This window comes from Numenius arquata, chromosome 24 (assembly GCF_964106895.1).
Source record: "Numenius arquata chromosome 24, bNumArq3.hap1.1, whole genome shotgun sequence".
Lineage (NCBI taxonomy): Eukaryota > Metazoa > Chordata > Aves > Charadriiformes > Scolopacidae > Numenius > Numenius arquata.
Window position 1 is genome coordinate 6,285,842 of NC_133599.1, and position 17,135 is coordinate 6,302,976.

At 49.5% G+C, this 17,135-nt stretch overlaps 1 protein-coding gene across 1 annotated transcript in view; it reads left to right on the forward strand.

Annotated features, from left to right (window-relative positions):
* Positions 1 to 936: 936 nt before the first annotated feature.
* The window catches only part of PKP1 (plakophilin 1), a 42,435-nt gene continuing 26,236 nt past the window's right edge, over positions 937 to 17,135 (forward strand). The window contains exons 1-2 of the mRNA XM_074163405.1: positions 937 to 1,138; positions 8,257 to 8,357. Of these exons, the coding sequence (XP_074019506.1) occupies positions 937 to 1,138; positions 8,257 to 8,357 (303 nt within the window). The remainder of the gene's footprint in view (positions 1,139 to 8,256; positions 8,358 to 17,135) is intronic.

Consider the following 17,135-nt stretch of genomic DNA (forward strand, 5'->3'; position numbering starts at 1 on the left):
CTTTGCCTGGCGGCTGCTCTCATTTCTCCATAGGGCTATCCCTGCAAAATTGGGACCCTCTTTGGGAAGAGGTGTCACCCCCATGAGCACAGCAGCGCACTGCAGTCAGCAGGACGTGCCATGACCCCCGCTTTTGGGGCTCTGCAGGTGACCCTGGGCTCCGTGGGGTGGGTTTGCAACCCGTGTGGGCAGATGAAGCGTTTTGCAAATGGGGAGGTTTGCAAACAGGACACATTGACCCAGGAGCACCTCGGGAGGACGGAGGCAGGACCCCAGGCAGGGACAGGCGCTGTGGCAGCTCCCCTCACCCACGGCCTGTGCCCTGCTGCCTCCTGCTAGCAGGGACGTCCCCAGGCCCTTGGCACTGAGACGTGATTTTGATCCAGTCGAGATTAAGGGAAATAATAAAATACAAGAGGAGCAGGCTGTGTGGGAGACCCTCCAGCCCTCCGGCTGCCCAAGAGCACCATTTCCTACCCAGACCCACAGACCCCCGCCCATGAGCCCTCCACGGCCAGGGGGACGGCGATGCCCATCCCCAGCCCTCATCTCTCCCAGCCTTGCCCTCTCCCTTGTCCCACTGGGACCCTCGTGTCCCCCCTCCACCCGTCGGAGTCGGGGGAGGCAGGTTTGGGGCGAGGGCTGTGGGGAGCTGCGTGCCCCGCAGCGGGGGCTGCGAGCAGCGGCGGCGGGAGCGTGGGTGTGTGCAGGCAGGGCGGTATATCCAGTCTGGCAGAGGGTGTGCCTGCTCACACGCCGGGTAGCCGAGCCGGCAGCAGGAGCCCTCAGACACCCTCGTCCGGGGGACGTATGGCAAGGAGGGGTTCGGGAGATTAACCCCAGCACGAGACGCGTTCGCTGTCGCCTTGCGTGGTGTGCGGTCAGGTGAAGTGCAGCCCCCTCTTCCCCCCCCGGCCCCACGGTCTGCTGGCAGCCATGCTCCACTCTCCGCTGAAAACAGCGCTGGCGTATGAGTGTTTCCAAGACCAGGCCAGCTCCACGCTGGCTCTGCCCTCGGACCACAAGCTGAAAACGAAGGGCACAGGAAAACAGCGGGTCCAAGAGCAAGTGATGATGACGGTGAAGCGGCAGAAGCAAAAGTCGTCCGTGTCGTCAAGCGTGGGTCACTCCAACCGAGGTAAAATCCCACCGCGCTCTGGACAGCCAGGGGGTCCCCTCTGGGGACAGAGCGGATGCTATGGGGTGCTTTTGTGGGGTTCTGTTCGTAGGGGACAGACCGGTTCATGTCTCTTTCATGGGTTACTCTGGGCAGGGGATGCCGAGGTCTCTTGCACCGGATGGAAGAGTTAGGACAAGGCATGGAGCTGGATGCATCGACTCCCTCCCCGTGGAGCTGATCTCCCGGGGATGCTGCGCTGCTCCACATCCCTGAGGTGCTTGGACATTTTGGTGTGGTGCCATTAACCATTTATTCCCTGGCTCTAAAGCTGGAGTCCCTGCCTGACCTTTGCAAATCCTTCCTCTGCGAGTGCCCCTATGGTTGGAATCCTCCACCAGACCCGTCCCCTCCTGCGGGTGGTCACTAACAGCGATGCTCTTCCACCGTGCCGTGGGGTGGGAGCTGGCTGTAAGTCGGAGCTTGGCTGTCGCCTGGGTGTTGCTGCAGGTGGAGGCAGCTCTGCCTACACGCAGACATAAACCTGAGCTCGGGATTTGCCTCTGAAGCTCCCAACATGTCTCCTGAGAAGTGCGGGAGCCTCCAGGACGCCCCAGTGTGAATGGTAGGAAGGAGATGAGTTAGGAGGAGAGATGTCCTTTTCTTCCCGCAGTGGCTCGTGGTGGTTCAGTGGGGATGCTTTGCAGCCCCTTCTGTTTTGCAGATGGGTAGAAAGGGGTGTAGGGGTCCAGGCAGCCCATCCACCTCCACACACCAAGTCTGTGCCATAGAAAGCAAGAAATCAGCTGAGTCCTGTAGCCAGGTTTCCTACTGGAATACCTTCATCTTTGGGTCAAGGCTTGGCAAATGGTTTTCTTTGCCGTCCTTGCATCTGGAGAAAGCTGATTTGGAGATAAACCCCAGATTTCCCCAGGCAGGAGCTGCGAACCCAGAGGGTTGTGACAGCCTCAACACAAAACCTCCCAACTCCCGGAGGTGCCTTCACCAGCAGCTGCTGGGAGCTCGCTGGCCCAGCTGAGTTCACCAGGGAGAAGAAAGCCCAAGGCTTGGAGGGAGAGGGGGGTGCCGGGGCTGGGACTGAGCCGTTCAGCCCCCTCCAGAGTGAGCTGCATGTACAGGTGTGTTTGCTGGAAACCGGGGTGAGCTGGGCCAGTCTCTGCCACCTCTTTCAGGGACTGTGGCTCGTCCACCAGCTTTTCCAAGCTAGTTCGTGAGGCTGAATCCAGCGCTGGTGAGGTGTCATGGTTCAGACACACATTTTGGGCTGGTTTACCAAGAAAAATTGGGTGGCAGTGGGTGCCGGGGGAAGGAATGGATGTGGGGCTCCCACAGGAGCCATCCTGGCTGTACACATTGCAGTTGCTGCAGTGGAGGGAATCGAGCAGCTTCGTGGTGGATGGATCTGTGCAGTGACCTGGGATGGGCACTGCCAGGAACAAATCTCTGCTTTCTCTTTTTTTTTTGCTTGTTTGTGGGCAGAGACTGCAAGGGATGGGCTGGGGACGGGGCAAGGAGAGTTTTATTCTGCCGCTAAAATAGAAGGCGACAGGAGATGCAAATCTCCTTCTCTCTCAGGGGGGTTTATTGCTTAGGTGTTGTGGTGCTGGACTTGACAAAACAAAATACAAACCAGGACGAGAGGGTCTGGAAGGGACTGGGGCACTGCCAGCCCCCCTTTCCAGCAGAGGGGCATTTCAAGGGGAAGTGGGCAGAGATGTCTCCCGCCACTGCCCACAGGCAGGAGGGAAGGGGGATTATTCCGCTTGGAGAGGAGCCCAGGTGAAACCTCTGGGAAAGGGGAAAAAATAAGCAAATTCCCAAGCTGCCCGTCTCTGTTCAACAGGCTGAAGACAAACCCCTCCTCCAGACACTTTGGGGAATGTCTGGGAATGGGAATTGCGTGGAGATGTGCAGCTCAGGTTTCTGTGTCCCAGGGAAGCTGAGTCACATCCAGCTCCCAGGAGCTGCCTCCGAACACGGGGCTGAGGCCACCCCATTCCCACCGCGGGGAGGTTGGCCAGCATGAAGGTTCTGGTGGCTGATTCACCCCAGCAGCTGCTCTCTCAGACCATTTCTGGAGGGAATCCCAGAAGGGCAAGAAGTTGCCATTTATTCTTGGGCTTTTTCTTGTGGGCTGGAGCCCAAGGGGGTCAGACTGAACTTTCAAGGGGGAGCGTTGTGTTGGTTTTTACTGCTGTTAGTCCAAAGATTAGCTGAGCAGACTTGATGAGAAGCATTAATGTTTCCTACAACTGGATGTCAGCCTGTTCCAATGCTCCTCCAACATCAGCTGCCTGCATCCCCCAGTGATTTCTCAGCGATGCTCCTCAAAGGCAGCACAAGCTGGGGAATTCACAAAGCCCCTCAATAAACCATTGAGTGCTTTGTTCCCTCTGCACCCAGATGGTTTCCTGCGTGTGTCTGGTGAGGTGTTGGTCCAGGTCCAGCTTCTGTGGCTGCATTTTGGTCTGTGGTTTGAGCAGCAGCTGATGCGGGCGCAGAGCTTCCCCAGCTCCAGGAAGGCATGTGTCTGTGTATGTAGGACAGGGAGCATGGACATGGACCCCTCTTGTGTGTAGTAGGGATGGGAGTTATTGTATCCCGTAACTGGAGTTTCTTTAGAAGATCAAGAGATGTTCCCTCAATGTTCTGCTAATTCTGGATACATAAAATTAACTGGTTACTTGGAGTCATGCAGATCAAGGCATTGTGGGCACTGTCTGAAGGTCTGGTGTCACTCAATATGTGCACAAGCCACAGCGGGGCAAGGTGATCCATCTGGGCTCAAACTGGTGCACACTGGGGTAGGGCAGTGAGAGAAACCAGTTGCCAGCAGCATAACCCTGCACCCACAGTGGGAACGGCAGCTATCGGTGTTTCCAAGGATGGCTGCAGAGTTTTGGCTCTGTGGGGTCTGCCCTAGGGCACATCTGCCCTTCTCACCATGGGAATAGCTGACTGGATGGCTCCCTCTGAATTTGTAAGTAATGCCAACTTCCAGGGAAAATGAATTTCAGTATCATGGCAGGAGAAAAGGCCAGGCCAAGCAGAACCAGCTGCTCGTAGCCAACAGCGCTTGGCTGCAAAGTCCTCTGGCTAAAGAAAAGTTTGGCCAGTGATTCATCACTGGCTGGCAGGGTACGGCAGGGAGCAAAGATGTCAGGAAACCCAACCGAGGAGTGTCGTATCCAGCTGTGTCGTGGATGAGCGGTGATTGCTATCTGGCTGTGGCTGAGAGGGGAGAAATCCCATCTAGCTCTAATGGGATCCCACCTCCCTGTAATGGGGTCATTACTCTGATGTGAAGGGAAGAGGATATTTGGGGCTAGTAAGTCTTTTGAAGACTTCTATAACCTTCTGCCTGCATGAGACGACTCAGTGGAAGCCACCCGCTCTTCCACAAACCTTAGACAGAAAAAAATACCCAAACTCTTTAGCTGAGAGGCCAGAAGGCAGAAATGGAGTTTGGTCATTCCTGCAAGAATCTGAGCTTCTGGGATTTCACTAACGTTTCTCTTCTAGGAGAAATCCAGGCTTCGCCTTGTGCCTCCCACAGGCCTTCTTCCCTTACTAGGTTTTTCCTATGTTTAATCATCCTTATTGTTTTAAAGCTGTGCATAGTTTATTATTTAACTTGTCTATCCTGCACTACCAGTGACTGGTTCTTGTCTTGCCTTTCCCTGCCACAGATTAATATTTATTAACATGCATCCATTTCCACAATGCTCCCTGTTAGCTTTGTGTGTCCGGCTGAAGTCTTTCACTGTTGTGCTTGAAAAATGACGCTTTTAACACAATTCTTCTCTTTGCCATCCGTCTCTTAGCTTCAAGGGGTGTTAAGTTGCCTTTGAAGAAAGTAAATAGCTCATCAACCACAGGCATATGGTTTAGACGGAAGTCTCAGTTTGCTCTGCAATGATCGATCACAGCTACAGAGAGGAGAATGAGGGCAAGGAGAGCATGTAGTGGGGCTCACAGTGGTTAAGTGCAAGATCCTGCAATCCTTACCTGTTGTAGTTAGGTTTTACTCTGATGAACTGTCCTCCTGAAGTGAAATGAGATTTTAGCTTGACTGAGTTTTGATGGAAATGTCTTGGGGGAATGACAATTGGGGAGTGGGAGAGAGGGGTCCCTATGAAGCCCAGCCGGCACCTGAGCAGCCCTCAGGGGTATTTTCTGTCCACAACCATGGTCACTGGGAGACTGTGCTTCATCTGAGTGGTTCTCATCCGTGTCATTTCTGCCTCTGTCCCATCTGTTATCTACTACTAATACAGTGGGTTTAATTGGCTCTGTGTTTGTCCAAGTGCAAACGGGCACTTCAGAGACCTAAACAACTGCTTGGATGACAACAAACGGGACACAGACATATGGACATAGCTGCAAAAAAAAAAAAAAAGCACCAGGGAGGCATCTTCCCCAAAGAGCATTTCCACCTCCTACCAGAATGTTTGGGTTATTTTCAGGAGATAGTCTGTTTTTATCCCAGATTCTCGGGTCCTGTGACCAGCTTGTGTGGTCTTTACCCTTGAGGTGGTTGAAAAGAGGAATATCCTTCCTCTCCCCAGGGGCTGGCAATACACCTCCAAGCTGGTTCTCAAGATGAGCCAGGCAGAGAAGTGTCTAAACTTGCAGGACGAAAAAAAGATGATATTTTCTTTAGCCACCTCCATCAGAAAATCCCCAGGTTCTTCCTGGCCTTCTGACTGAGCTCCCCAAGCAATAAATCACAGCTGCGTGGTGGCAGGAGAAGCACCTTCTCCAACCAGCAAGGCAGCTTCAAAATGCCTTGAACATTTGAGGTTATATATAATTATATATTTATAAGCTCTTACGTACAAGTTCTTGGAGGTGAAGGTAGCTCTTCAACAACTGAAGAACATAAACTTGCATGAACTGCCTGGACTCTTGAATTTGGCCATGTAGTAGTGAATTTATACAAGAAAATTGGAGATGTGCCTAAAATGGCTTATTTTTGGTGTCTTCTCACTCAACCTCAAAGTCTTTAGCGCAGTGCATGGCAAGAAGGGATCCTGAAAGGAAAAGCATGGTCCCCAGGGAGGACTGGTCAGATTAACCTGTGAGTCATGCCCAGAAACTGCTCACTCACAGTGTCAGGAAAACGCTCCCAGGTGCTCCTGCCTCCAGTTACATGATGTTTGCAGAGAACAAGAAGTTGATTGCAAGAAGGAATTCCCAGGAAACTGTTATCATGAGATTGTTTTATCTTTGTGCTGAGAACTATTTTTATTAGATGACTGTCCCCTGATAAATCATCTGGCCCAAACTTTATGATTTCAAACCATGCCTTGCTTCTGCTGTATCCCAGTCCTAATGTCCTGTTCTGGAGTTCCTGGGAAATCCCAGGGTGGGGAGGAAAGCACAAGGTGAAAGACGCAGCTGAATTGTATCTCCCGTTACTGGTTGATGGCCATTTCCTTGCCTAATCAGCAAGTTCCATGCGACTTTATAATAAATATGGAGCAATCAGGGCTGGGGAGATATTAATAGGGAGCAATGCCCACCAAGTTGATAGGCTTTATGGAAAATGAGATCCTGTGGCTTTCTGCACAACTGTACGTCTGTGAAACTACCCTGCTGTTGCTTATTCTGCATTCAGTGATGTTCTTCAGGTGCTGCCATCCGTGCAGTCTTGCTCCTCTCTTGTTGACAATAGAAAGCACATCTCATTATTTATACCACATCTACGGGAATCATCTTCCTGAGAAAATGCAAGAATTTTTAGCCACGAACCAAATCACCATAACAGGTTCTGGCTGCCTCAGGCAAGGCAATGAACTAGACTTAGTCCAAGGATCAGTGGCTGTAGAAGACCTGAGTGGCTTCAGGGCTTTTGTGGTCGAGCTTATCCAGTTTATCTAAGAGATGAGTCTTATCAAACAATCAGAGAGATTAGGATATTTCTGACATTACCCACCAGTTTAGGTGCATAACTTAAGACAGGTAAGTCCTGATTTTGTACCTTGTTAGACATTCAGAGCTTCCCCTGGCAGTTAATTGGAGTGTAGGGCTTGCACTTCCTCATAACGGGACTTGGGATGCCACAATTATTGAGCACTTTTGAAAATGAAACTTAAATGACCTTAGACTCTTTTGGACCATCTGAGGGAGGTTAATGGAATTCCAACATGGAAAGAGAATGACCTGCTTCATTTTCTCTTGTAGTGATGAAAGTAGCATTGAGTAAAATACTAAGAGGGATCCAAAGATTGCACTGCCAAGGACTACAGGTGAGAGGCAGCTGGAAGGGCTTTCAGTCGGGGTGGGATAGGTAACTCCAAACACTCTGTGGACTGGGAGAGAGTAGAAATGGCAGCTGGGTTCCTCCCGATTCAGGATGTTTGCATCTTTACAAAACATATCTGAGATCTAGTCTCACATATCTCCCCAGCGCCCCAAAAAATAATGATGGAGCTTAATATATTTTCAGGGAAAGAAAGTACAAATATACAGAGTGGTCCTTTAGAGACTGGAGATTGAAATTTAAGGCAGTGCAATTAGGTTTTTAGTGTTTGACTATTTCAGACCCCCAGGTGTTGAATCATCATTCACCCATCATGTTTGTTATTTACTATTTATCGAATTCAGCAGGCTCTGCTCAGGCTGCTTGTATTGATGTGATTGTTAGTATTCAGACCAGAAAGGCCAGACTGGCAAAAGAGTTGGGGGATGGGTTTTGCCTTCAGAACTGCCTAAGTCAGAATAAGTGAAGTGTGTTCCAGGTTTAGACCTTCCAGGCTGTGTAGCACAAATTATCATCCAGATCCTCTCATAAGGCAAAGACCTACGACATTGGCCTGGTCTCTGACCCTGTCTGCTCTTGTCCACTGTAGATTTTATGGCACTTTTGTGCTGAAAATCTTGGGCTGTTGCTTGTGGTCTGAGGGCTGTTGTTTCCAAGAGCTCTTCTGAAATGAGCATCTCCTATGAGTTGCCTGCAATGGCCCAACTTGCTGCCCATCTTTCCTACGTTCCTCATAATGTTTCTACCTCTGCTGTTCTTCAAAACTAAACTCACTGGAAAATAGAGCACTATGCTGTGAAGGGATGCTGCTGGGACTGCTTTCTCCTGTTGACCATGTCTTTTCTGTTTACAGGTTCCATGTACGATGGTTTAGCTGATGGTTATGGCTATGGGACATCCCGGGGCAGCTATTATGCCAAAACCCAAACAGGAAACAGCAGCTGGGGATATCCGGTAAGATGTTTTTTTATCTGGGAACTGTGGCATACTCTTGGGGTATCCTGTGCAGAAGCACCCTTCAGCAGGAGCAGTCATGTTAAATTTGGTTTTGTGGATTAATTCCACACAACACAAGAGGTTTAAGCTGTCTGAAGGATCAGTCATGGGTTCAGACTCCTGCAACTCAGTTCCAGTTTGGAGCCCATCCATTGCCCACCTGGGACGTATCAAAACTTCTCTGTGCATAACAGTAATGTGGTTGAGTGGTGATGCTCAGGGGATTTGCATTACAACTGTGTAGCTACTCCCAATCTCAGTGCTAGTGCAGATCCTTTTCAGATATTCTCTGAGCTTGGCAAAGAGGTGGTCCACTTCTCTCATAGTGATTTCCAAAAGAAGTATTACAGATTGCCAGAAAAAACACAGGTGAGATAGTACTTGTCTTTGTGCAATCTGAGTTTATACATCCCACAGAGGTCCTGGTCTTGTCTGTGGTGACAGACTCTTGGTACGCTGGGAATCACTCCAAACCACTCCATCATCTACTGTGGGATGGGACAACTTGTGCTTGTATTGCCCCCTTCACCTTCTGACCTGTGTTCTGTTCTTTCTTGGTTTTCATCAGCTATAAAGTAGAAAGGAGCAATTCAGAGATCTGGGATTTGAATATGGGAAAAAGAAAAGGCTCCTTTCAACAGCTCTGGGGCTGTAAAGCAGCTCCCTGTCAACCATCAAAGGGCTGAACCAGGAAAGGTACTTATGTTGGCTTCAAGCACACAGACAGAGGATTGAAGTTTTTCCTGGTAGTCGCCAGATCCTCTGCTGGTTCGTAGCATCAGCATTCCTCAGCTTCAGAAAGATTTATCTGTTGTCTTCCTTGATAGCCTCGGTGCAGCCTGCTTGCTTCAAGGCTGGGTTTGCACCACTGGGTTTGCTGCCGACTGCGTGTTCAGTAGGAAGGACTGGGAGCACAGTCATGTTTTTGAAATTTGTATTTACAGACTGTCTGTCGACTTGTTTCAATGTTCTATGCTGACCTGGTTAAATCCCAGACAGAGGTGTTTCTGCCTGGTCTAAGACTAAAAGGGTGACTCTGATGGATCAGAGAAGAGGCCCATCCAGCCAAGTTCCTGTCTCCATCACTAAGACAGTGATGGACCCTTACAGAAGGGTCTAAGCATGGTTAGCAGGCAGTGATGCATCCCAGAGTGTTTTTGTGGCCATCAGAAATGTGCAACTGAGAGACCTCCTGAGCCAGAGGTGGAGTGTTTGAGTGCCATAAGTCAAATGATTGTGATGTTTTGTTTTGAAGATATATTGCTGTTTGTCTCTTGTGATTCCTGAAGGGAGTTTGTTATGCTTTGTCTAAGCAAAACTGCTCTATTCCAGCATTCTAGTAGTTTCTAGTTGGGGTTTTTTTTTGTGAAAGAGAGAGGAAGCTAAACTCCAGTTTTGCAGTTGCCCCTCCAGCTCATGCTCATGCTAGCAAGTGTTGCTGGTGTAAGGATTATTGTTCAATTTTGTTCATTCCTGATCCTCCTCCCTATCTTTACAACAGCTGGACAAATTCTAGGTGCTTAGAAATGCCACTGGCTGCTGGGGATTTCATCAGCAGTGCTGGTGAACAGCTTGCAAGACGATTACAAAGATCAGGGCCTCCGTTAGACCACAGAGTACCTTGGACATAGCAGTTCAGTCACTTCTGGTTCACCATGAATTTATAAAGCTCATGGAACTTCTCTGAAGGTCTCTTCTGCATTTACTGATGAGGGAAGGTCTTTCTCCAGACCTAAGTGTCTTACAAGCCTTTCATTCTAGAAATTTTTGGTACAGGCCTTCAGGCCCTGGGCTACTTTAGAAAAAGGGACTGGGAGTTGTGAAGGTTTCACGGTAAAATTTGTCTTACCTAACTGTGGCTATCTGAAAATCAGCCATTTGGTCTTAACAAGTAGTCTAGACTCCTCCCATAGCCAACAAAGAGAGAAGTACGAGGAGGTGATTCATCTCCTCTATCTCGGAGATCTGTCAGGTCAGGATGAATCAGCCCCTCTGGATGCCTATCTCCTTCCACTGAGCTGGACTGGAGCAGTCACCTAACAGGTAGATGACTGCAGTTAGGGGCGATGAGTCCCAAGTGCCATTGGCACATTGGAACTTATAACCTCAAGCCTAAATCTGCTTAACAAGCTTAACAGACATCACACTCTCCAACCACACTGAGGAACCTCCTCCATTTTGCTTCTTCACAGAAAAGTACTAAAGGTTTACACACATCCACGACCAGCTTCCAGCTTGGGTTAACTTTAACTTCTGCCTACGGACCTGTTTGAAGTCTGCGCAGGTTCTAGGCATTCTAAAAAAATTTTTCCTATTTGTAATTCCTGGGTTGGAAGACATGAAAACAAAGATAAAGCAAGTCTATTTTTGAAGACAAAATTGCTGGACTTCTTTCCAGCTGGAGCTGGTCCTGTGAATGTTTCTGAGAAGTCACACAGTCCTTTGAGATGCACAGGCAAATTCAGATATTTCAGGGAAATGACCCAGCATAGCTTTCAGGAAAAATTACCTACTTTTAATCCTTCTAGAGCTAAAAAGGTGTAACAGGAAATCCATGTCCATGTTACTGCTCCACAGCACCTGCAACTTAGACACTGCTCTTAAATTGCCTTAATCCAAGGCATTGCCTTAGATGGTGACTCTAAATGACAGGAGGGATCCTGTCTCACCCACAGCTCTTAAAAATTATTATTCCTGACTTACTCCTCTTGTCTTGTTTTATGTTGTCTTGGAAATCTCAAGGTTTTTGCTTCTGAGTTTTCTTGCCTGTCTTATGATCCCAGTGTTCAAATATTAGAGCAAAAGAAATTATAGATCTGGGGAAGAGATCAGTCAATGCTTCTGACTAAAATCTTTGATTTACCCACTATTAAAGAGTATTTACTGTTTATTCTGCCCGTGGAGTGCCATGTTTGTAACATCACTGTAGCTAGCATTGCAGTGAGTACCCACTCGTTATCAGTGTAGGGTACACTGAAACACTGAAGTCAGTGGGACTGCTCCAGAATTGGGCATTCTGAGGGCAGTGGTTTGCGCTTGGCTGCAGCGTTTCCTTGGCTCAGGTGCCAGGGATTGTCTTGGCCTCCAGGGATGAAATCCCCAGTCCCGTTTGCAGAGTGACCATGGTGGCATGCAGAAACAGGTACATGAGTGACGGAAAACCTCTCTGCGCTGGGTGATCTTTCAATCCAGGTGCTGTTGAGCCCAGGAGACCCTTAGAGACATTTGTCTCCCTACTGTCAATGTGAGTTATGAGCAGCCACCCAGTTCCCAAAGCCATCCAACCTCAGGACCTGGCTGTGCTGTGTCCTGGTGTAAAGCCTGAGCAGAGCCTGAGGTCCCACAGAAGCTACAGTGGTGACCACAATTTACACAGACAAACCTGAGGGAGGTTTAAATAAGCGAAGCTGGGCACCTAGAGCAGTGCAGTCATGGCAGGAGAAGTCTCAGCGGGAGCTGCACCCATGACTCTGATACCTCAATACCACCCCAAAATGGGATCTGTTCAGCAGTGGGCTCAAAGCTCACAGTCCGGTGGCCCGTGGGCTGCAGCTTTGGAGATGCACAGCCAAATTCCAAGGGAACACCAGGGGAAGGGGGGATGTGGAGCCAGGATCCATGCCATCAGCAAAGACCCTCCAAAGCTTAATTCCCACCTGCAGCAATGCTGCTCTTGCCTGGGTCTACTGGGTTGGCAGCTCCATCCCTGACAGAGAGTCGGGGGCGTCCCAGGTCCCATGTCTGTTTTGGCATAATCTGTCAAGATGATGCAGCATGAGGACAAGGAGCAGGAGCACAGCCAGCCTCCCCGTGCTACTGCTCCCATAAGAAGGAAATGCAGTGGCATGATGTGGGTGTAAGCCCCAGCATGCTCCCCCTGACACTGCCCCGAACAAGGGGCAAATAAGCCCCTGGTGTGCTGGGTAGGGCAGGACACACATCTCGGACGTTGGAGGGTGCTCTGCCTCCATCGGGGTGAGCAGATCTTCATCCCCACAGAGCTGACCTGAGGCTTGCAGTAAGTGATGTTTCTGAGAGCAGCCCTGCTCCCATACCAGGGAGTATCTGGCATGTCTGGTGTTCCTCTGATTAAAGCAGTTAACTGAGTTGGATCCTGGCACATAACAGTTGGGGACCAGCGGCTACTGGGCCACCAGTGCTCACCACTGCTATCCCCAGGCACCACTGCTGGGTTCTGTGCTCTGTGCTGCACTGGCCCACGCAGCTTGCTTTCTGTAGCAATTATGTCCGTTATGGCACTAGTGAAAAACATGCTCTTTGGTGATCCTTCTGCACCGGAGACTGTACATAGATTCTTAACCAGATGTTCTCTGTGGAGAAAGTAGCAGATGGGAACACTCCCTGCTCTCCCTGGCTGGGTTTGCCTCCGTGGAGAAAAATCTCTCATCGTCACTGGGAGCTTTGTTCCATAATGTTTTCAGGACAAAATTTGTCATTTGCCGGGATGACACATTCAAGTTTAAAAGAACCCCAAAAATAGTGTGGTTTGGGCAATCTTATCAAAGAGAAAGATCTATAATTGTTGCACATCATTGCTCAGTCAGACCCTGTGAGGTTTTGCAAGAGGCTTTTCACTTCGGAGTAGCAAGTTGGACGTTTCCTTCCCTTGCCAGAACAGGCTGAACCATCAAGACCTAAATAATCTCAGCTGCATAAAGAACCAGACAAAAAAGCGTACGGAAAGGCAGCACCCGGGAGAGGTGGGAAAGAGCATTTCAGAAATAGATAAACAATGCATTTGCTGGTTTTGCAGTTTTTTCCCCCCTGCAATGGAGTGTGCAGCAGGCAGCAGCTAAAGCGTTTCGCAAGTGGCATGAAGAGTTCTCCCCACCCATCACTCAGGGTGGGACGCTGTCATGTTGCATTGCCTGTGCTTTGCCCTCCAGCCTGGGAGAAACCTGCTCCTGACGTGTTTATACGAAGCCCTTTACTTCTCTCTGTCTGCTGCTCTAGAAACAAACAAATTGCAAGGGAAAAAAATGAGAGCCCGGTAATGAACTGATGGCGTCCTTAGATGCAGAAGTCAGAAACACCCAGTTATCTGGGAGGGCCTCCGATGTGGAGAGGCAGCGCTGAGATCGAAGCGTGATTCCCGGGGCTGGTGCTCCTTGCTCTGTGCTCCTGCTGCTCTGGAAAGCGGGAGGAGGAGAGGGACTTTCCCTGCTACACAAGAGGATTTGTGGAAGAAACAGAAAAGGGATCATGATCAATGACTGGGATAATGCCATTTTGACTTTCTCTCTAGCACCAGTTTTATTCCAGTTGAAATAAGAGGTTAAAGATACTTATTTTCCTGTCTTGTGCGACAGTTGGGTATTCCAATTGATGTTCCTAAAATAGTCCCACGTTGCAGGCTGAGAACTGGTGACCCGCAAATGCTTATTATGTTAAAGGCAGGTCTTTGCTGCTGCCGGTGAAGGAAAGCTCTTACTCCTTAAGCCTGATGAGAGCATCTGCATGCTATCAGTGCTCATCTTCTGCCTTTCCTCCCCGTGCCTCCCCTCCTTGAATGAACGGCTCCCAAGGCTTGGCCTCAAATGTACAGTCCTAAAATTCAGGATCTCAGCATTGCCCGGCTGCACATGAGCATCCTCCTGCATCCTCCGAGTGCAGGGGACTACCAGTGGGTGATGGTGTCTGGCAGAAAGGAGAGACCTACCAAACTGCCCTGACTCCTCAGGCTCCATGGGGAGATGTCTTGGTGACAGCCAGTGCTCTTCTAAAATGGTTTCCAGGTCTTGCAGTGCAGAGGGAATCACTGCTTTCTGTCTCCACCCTGCTTTGAGGGACTTCTTTGTCCTTTCCAGCATTTCTCCGCACTCCTAAAGGGAGGAGGTGTGGACCTGGCCCACCTCCCCCGTGCAAACGCCCACAAGCAGTGGGCCGATGCAATCCAGGGTGTTAGGAAATCTGGGCGGTTTATGAGGTTTGAAGGCGAGAGATTGATTATTTCCTTTCACTAATGCTATTCTGCATAGGGAGAGCTCACTCTACACATGTAATGGGATCAGCAAAAGTTACGAGATTGTTGTCGGGTGGCTCTTTAAACCACAGACAATGTAATAGCATCACCTTCACCTTCAGAGATGTCATCTCTTCTCCAGACGGCAGAGTGCCTCGCTTCTGCCTTGCTGTGCCTCTTATCTCACTGATCGCTGCACCCAGCGAAGAGATAACGACGTGGGGAACCCCATTCCCTTGGCCAGGTTTGCTCCAGTGTTAGAAGTGGAGGTCTCTGCCTTAGCTTGGTGAACGTCTGAAACGGGGACACGGGTTTTAGTTTGGGAAAGCAGCTCTTAAGGCACTTTGCCGAGATCAAGAAGCGATCATGTCAGCTATGTCTGTGCGAGGGTTCATAGAGACTATTTGGCGAGCAGGTCTGAAATCCGCTGAAGCCGGCAGGAGACTCCTCATCGATTTGGAGGCTTTGGATCAGGCTCCTGCTGCAAAGAGGAATTCTAAGATACCAATTAGGTCCGTGCCACTTGAAAGAGATTAAAATGGGCTCAGCCAAGCATCTGGTAGAATCAGCAATAAAAGTCATGCACTGACTTTGGTAATGAGCTTCACATCACACGGGAACTATTTTCCCATGAGTTTGCAAAAGGCTTCCCCGCCCTGCCAGGACCTGCACTGACTTGCCGCCCAGGGCTCCCTGTGTTGCAGAAAGATGTCTTTCCAAACAGGCGGTCGCTTTGCTTCACCCATCTCCGGGCTGGCAAGAAAGTGGGCAGTGCTCGATGCCACTATAAAACACAGCAGGAAATAAAGAATTGATAATTCCGTATCTCTAAACACAGACACACTCACACCTTCCCTTGCCCGTTCTGCTGGTGGAGAGCCCGTGCGAGTACACTGGAGAGCAAACAATGGCTTTAGATAAATAACAACTTACCTCTTCCACGGTTAGCTGAATTGGTTTCAGCAAATGCCCAGGGGCTCCATGGCTCTGCCAAGCTTCTGACAGCCCTACAAAACAATCCCGGTTTACACTGACTCATAAAGAATAACGACAGGGCTCACATCTAACAAGCTGCTGCTCTGTCCTCCAGCAGCCACTGCCAGCGGTGAGCCCTGGGAGCAGGTTCCCCTCTCCACAGAGCAGAAAAGTCCACCCTGCACCTCCTGCCACAGCCCTGTCCTGTCCCTCACTGTCCTGAGGGTTTCTGAACACAGGAAAATGAAGAAAAAATGAGGATGTCTTAGAAGGACATACTCATCCGAAGTGGGGTAGATCATGACTTCATGAAAGGGGAGACCTTATCGCTGTCTATAATTCCCTGAAAGGAGGGTGTAGTGAGGGGGGGTCAGTCTCTTCTCCCAAATAACAAGTGATAGGACAAGAGGAAACAGCCTCAAGTTGCACCAGGGGAGGTTTAGGAAGGATATTGGGAAAAATGTCTTCACAGAAAGGGTTGTCAAGCCTTGCAACAGGCTGCCCAGGTGGAGTCACCGTCCCTGGAGGTATTTAAAAGCTGGGCAGACACAGTGCTGAGGGACATGGGTCAGTGGTGGTTTGGGCAGTGCTGGGTTAATGGTTGGACTCGATGATCTGAAAGGTCCCTTCCAACCAAAATGATTCTATGAAAGATCATTTTGCCATTGCTGTGTGTGTGCTGCACCCAAAGCAAAACCAGGTTGAACCCCTGTGCAAGACCATCCTGGGAAGCTTAGTGGGCTTGCCAGGGGAGACCCCGAGTCTCATCTGACTTACCCATGTGCCTCGTCCTTGCTCTTCTTATCACATGCAAATTCTCCTTCCAAAGCCCTGGGAGCTCTGCAGCACGCACCAAACCTGTTGCCCACTGTGCTGCAGTACTAACAGGTTTTTTCTGTGAACTCTGGAGTAAACGCAAAGAGAATTTGCTCCCCTTTTCTCCCCTTCCAGCAATTCACCTGTTTAGATGCAAACCTGCAGAAAGCATGAAAACTACTCCAGAGTGGGGCTCAAATGCCAGAGCAATCTGGGTATCAGCGCAGCTGGACTAAAGGATTACTTCCTCTCCGGATGGCATTCCTGCTGCGTAACCCCTGTTAAAAGTTTTCAGCCGTTACCTGTGCAACAGGGAGGATTCACTGCATTCCTGAAGATCAGTTTGTTAATGGAAATATTTGACTTAATTAATTAACATAATGACAATTCTGCAGAGTGTTGGAGACAGGAATGATGCTGAGTGTGCTCAAGGCTGGGACGCAGTCAGGGCAGAGCAGCGGGACTCGGGTGAGCCTGCAGAGGATACCAATTTCCTTGTCACGCGGTGTTTCTAGGTTAGGAAATATGGAATTTTTCTTTCAGCGACATGAACTATTGCACCAGGCACAGGCTTTTCACACCTTGTGCCTTGAACCTCCATGGAAATAATAAGGTGCCAGTGTTGACTTTCCTCTTCCAGCTCAAGGGATCCTTGGGTGGCTTTTGCAGAAAGAGGCATCTGAAGCAAAGAGGCTTAGAGTTAGGTGAGAAAAATATCCTTGGTCCAACAAGAGACCACGGATGAGCTTTCCTGAGATAAACCAACGGGGGATGGAGCAGGCAGTTTTATTCTTTCATTCTTTTTATGCCTGTTTGCTGTATGTCTTGAACATCTGCTTGCCAATGTGCTGAGGCAGATGCAGTGGAAAAACTCAGTATCACGGGGCAAACAGCATTAAAATAGCTTTATTTATTTTCCTTTCTGGACTACACAGCTTAGTGACTATGTAGTTTCACTTGGG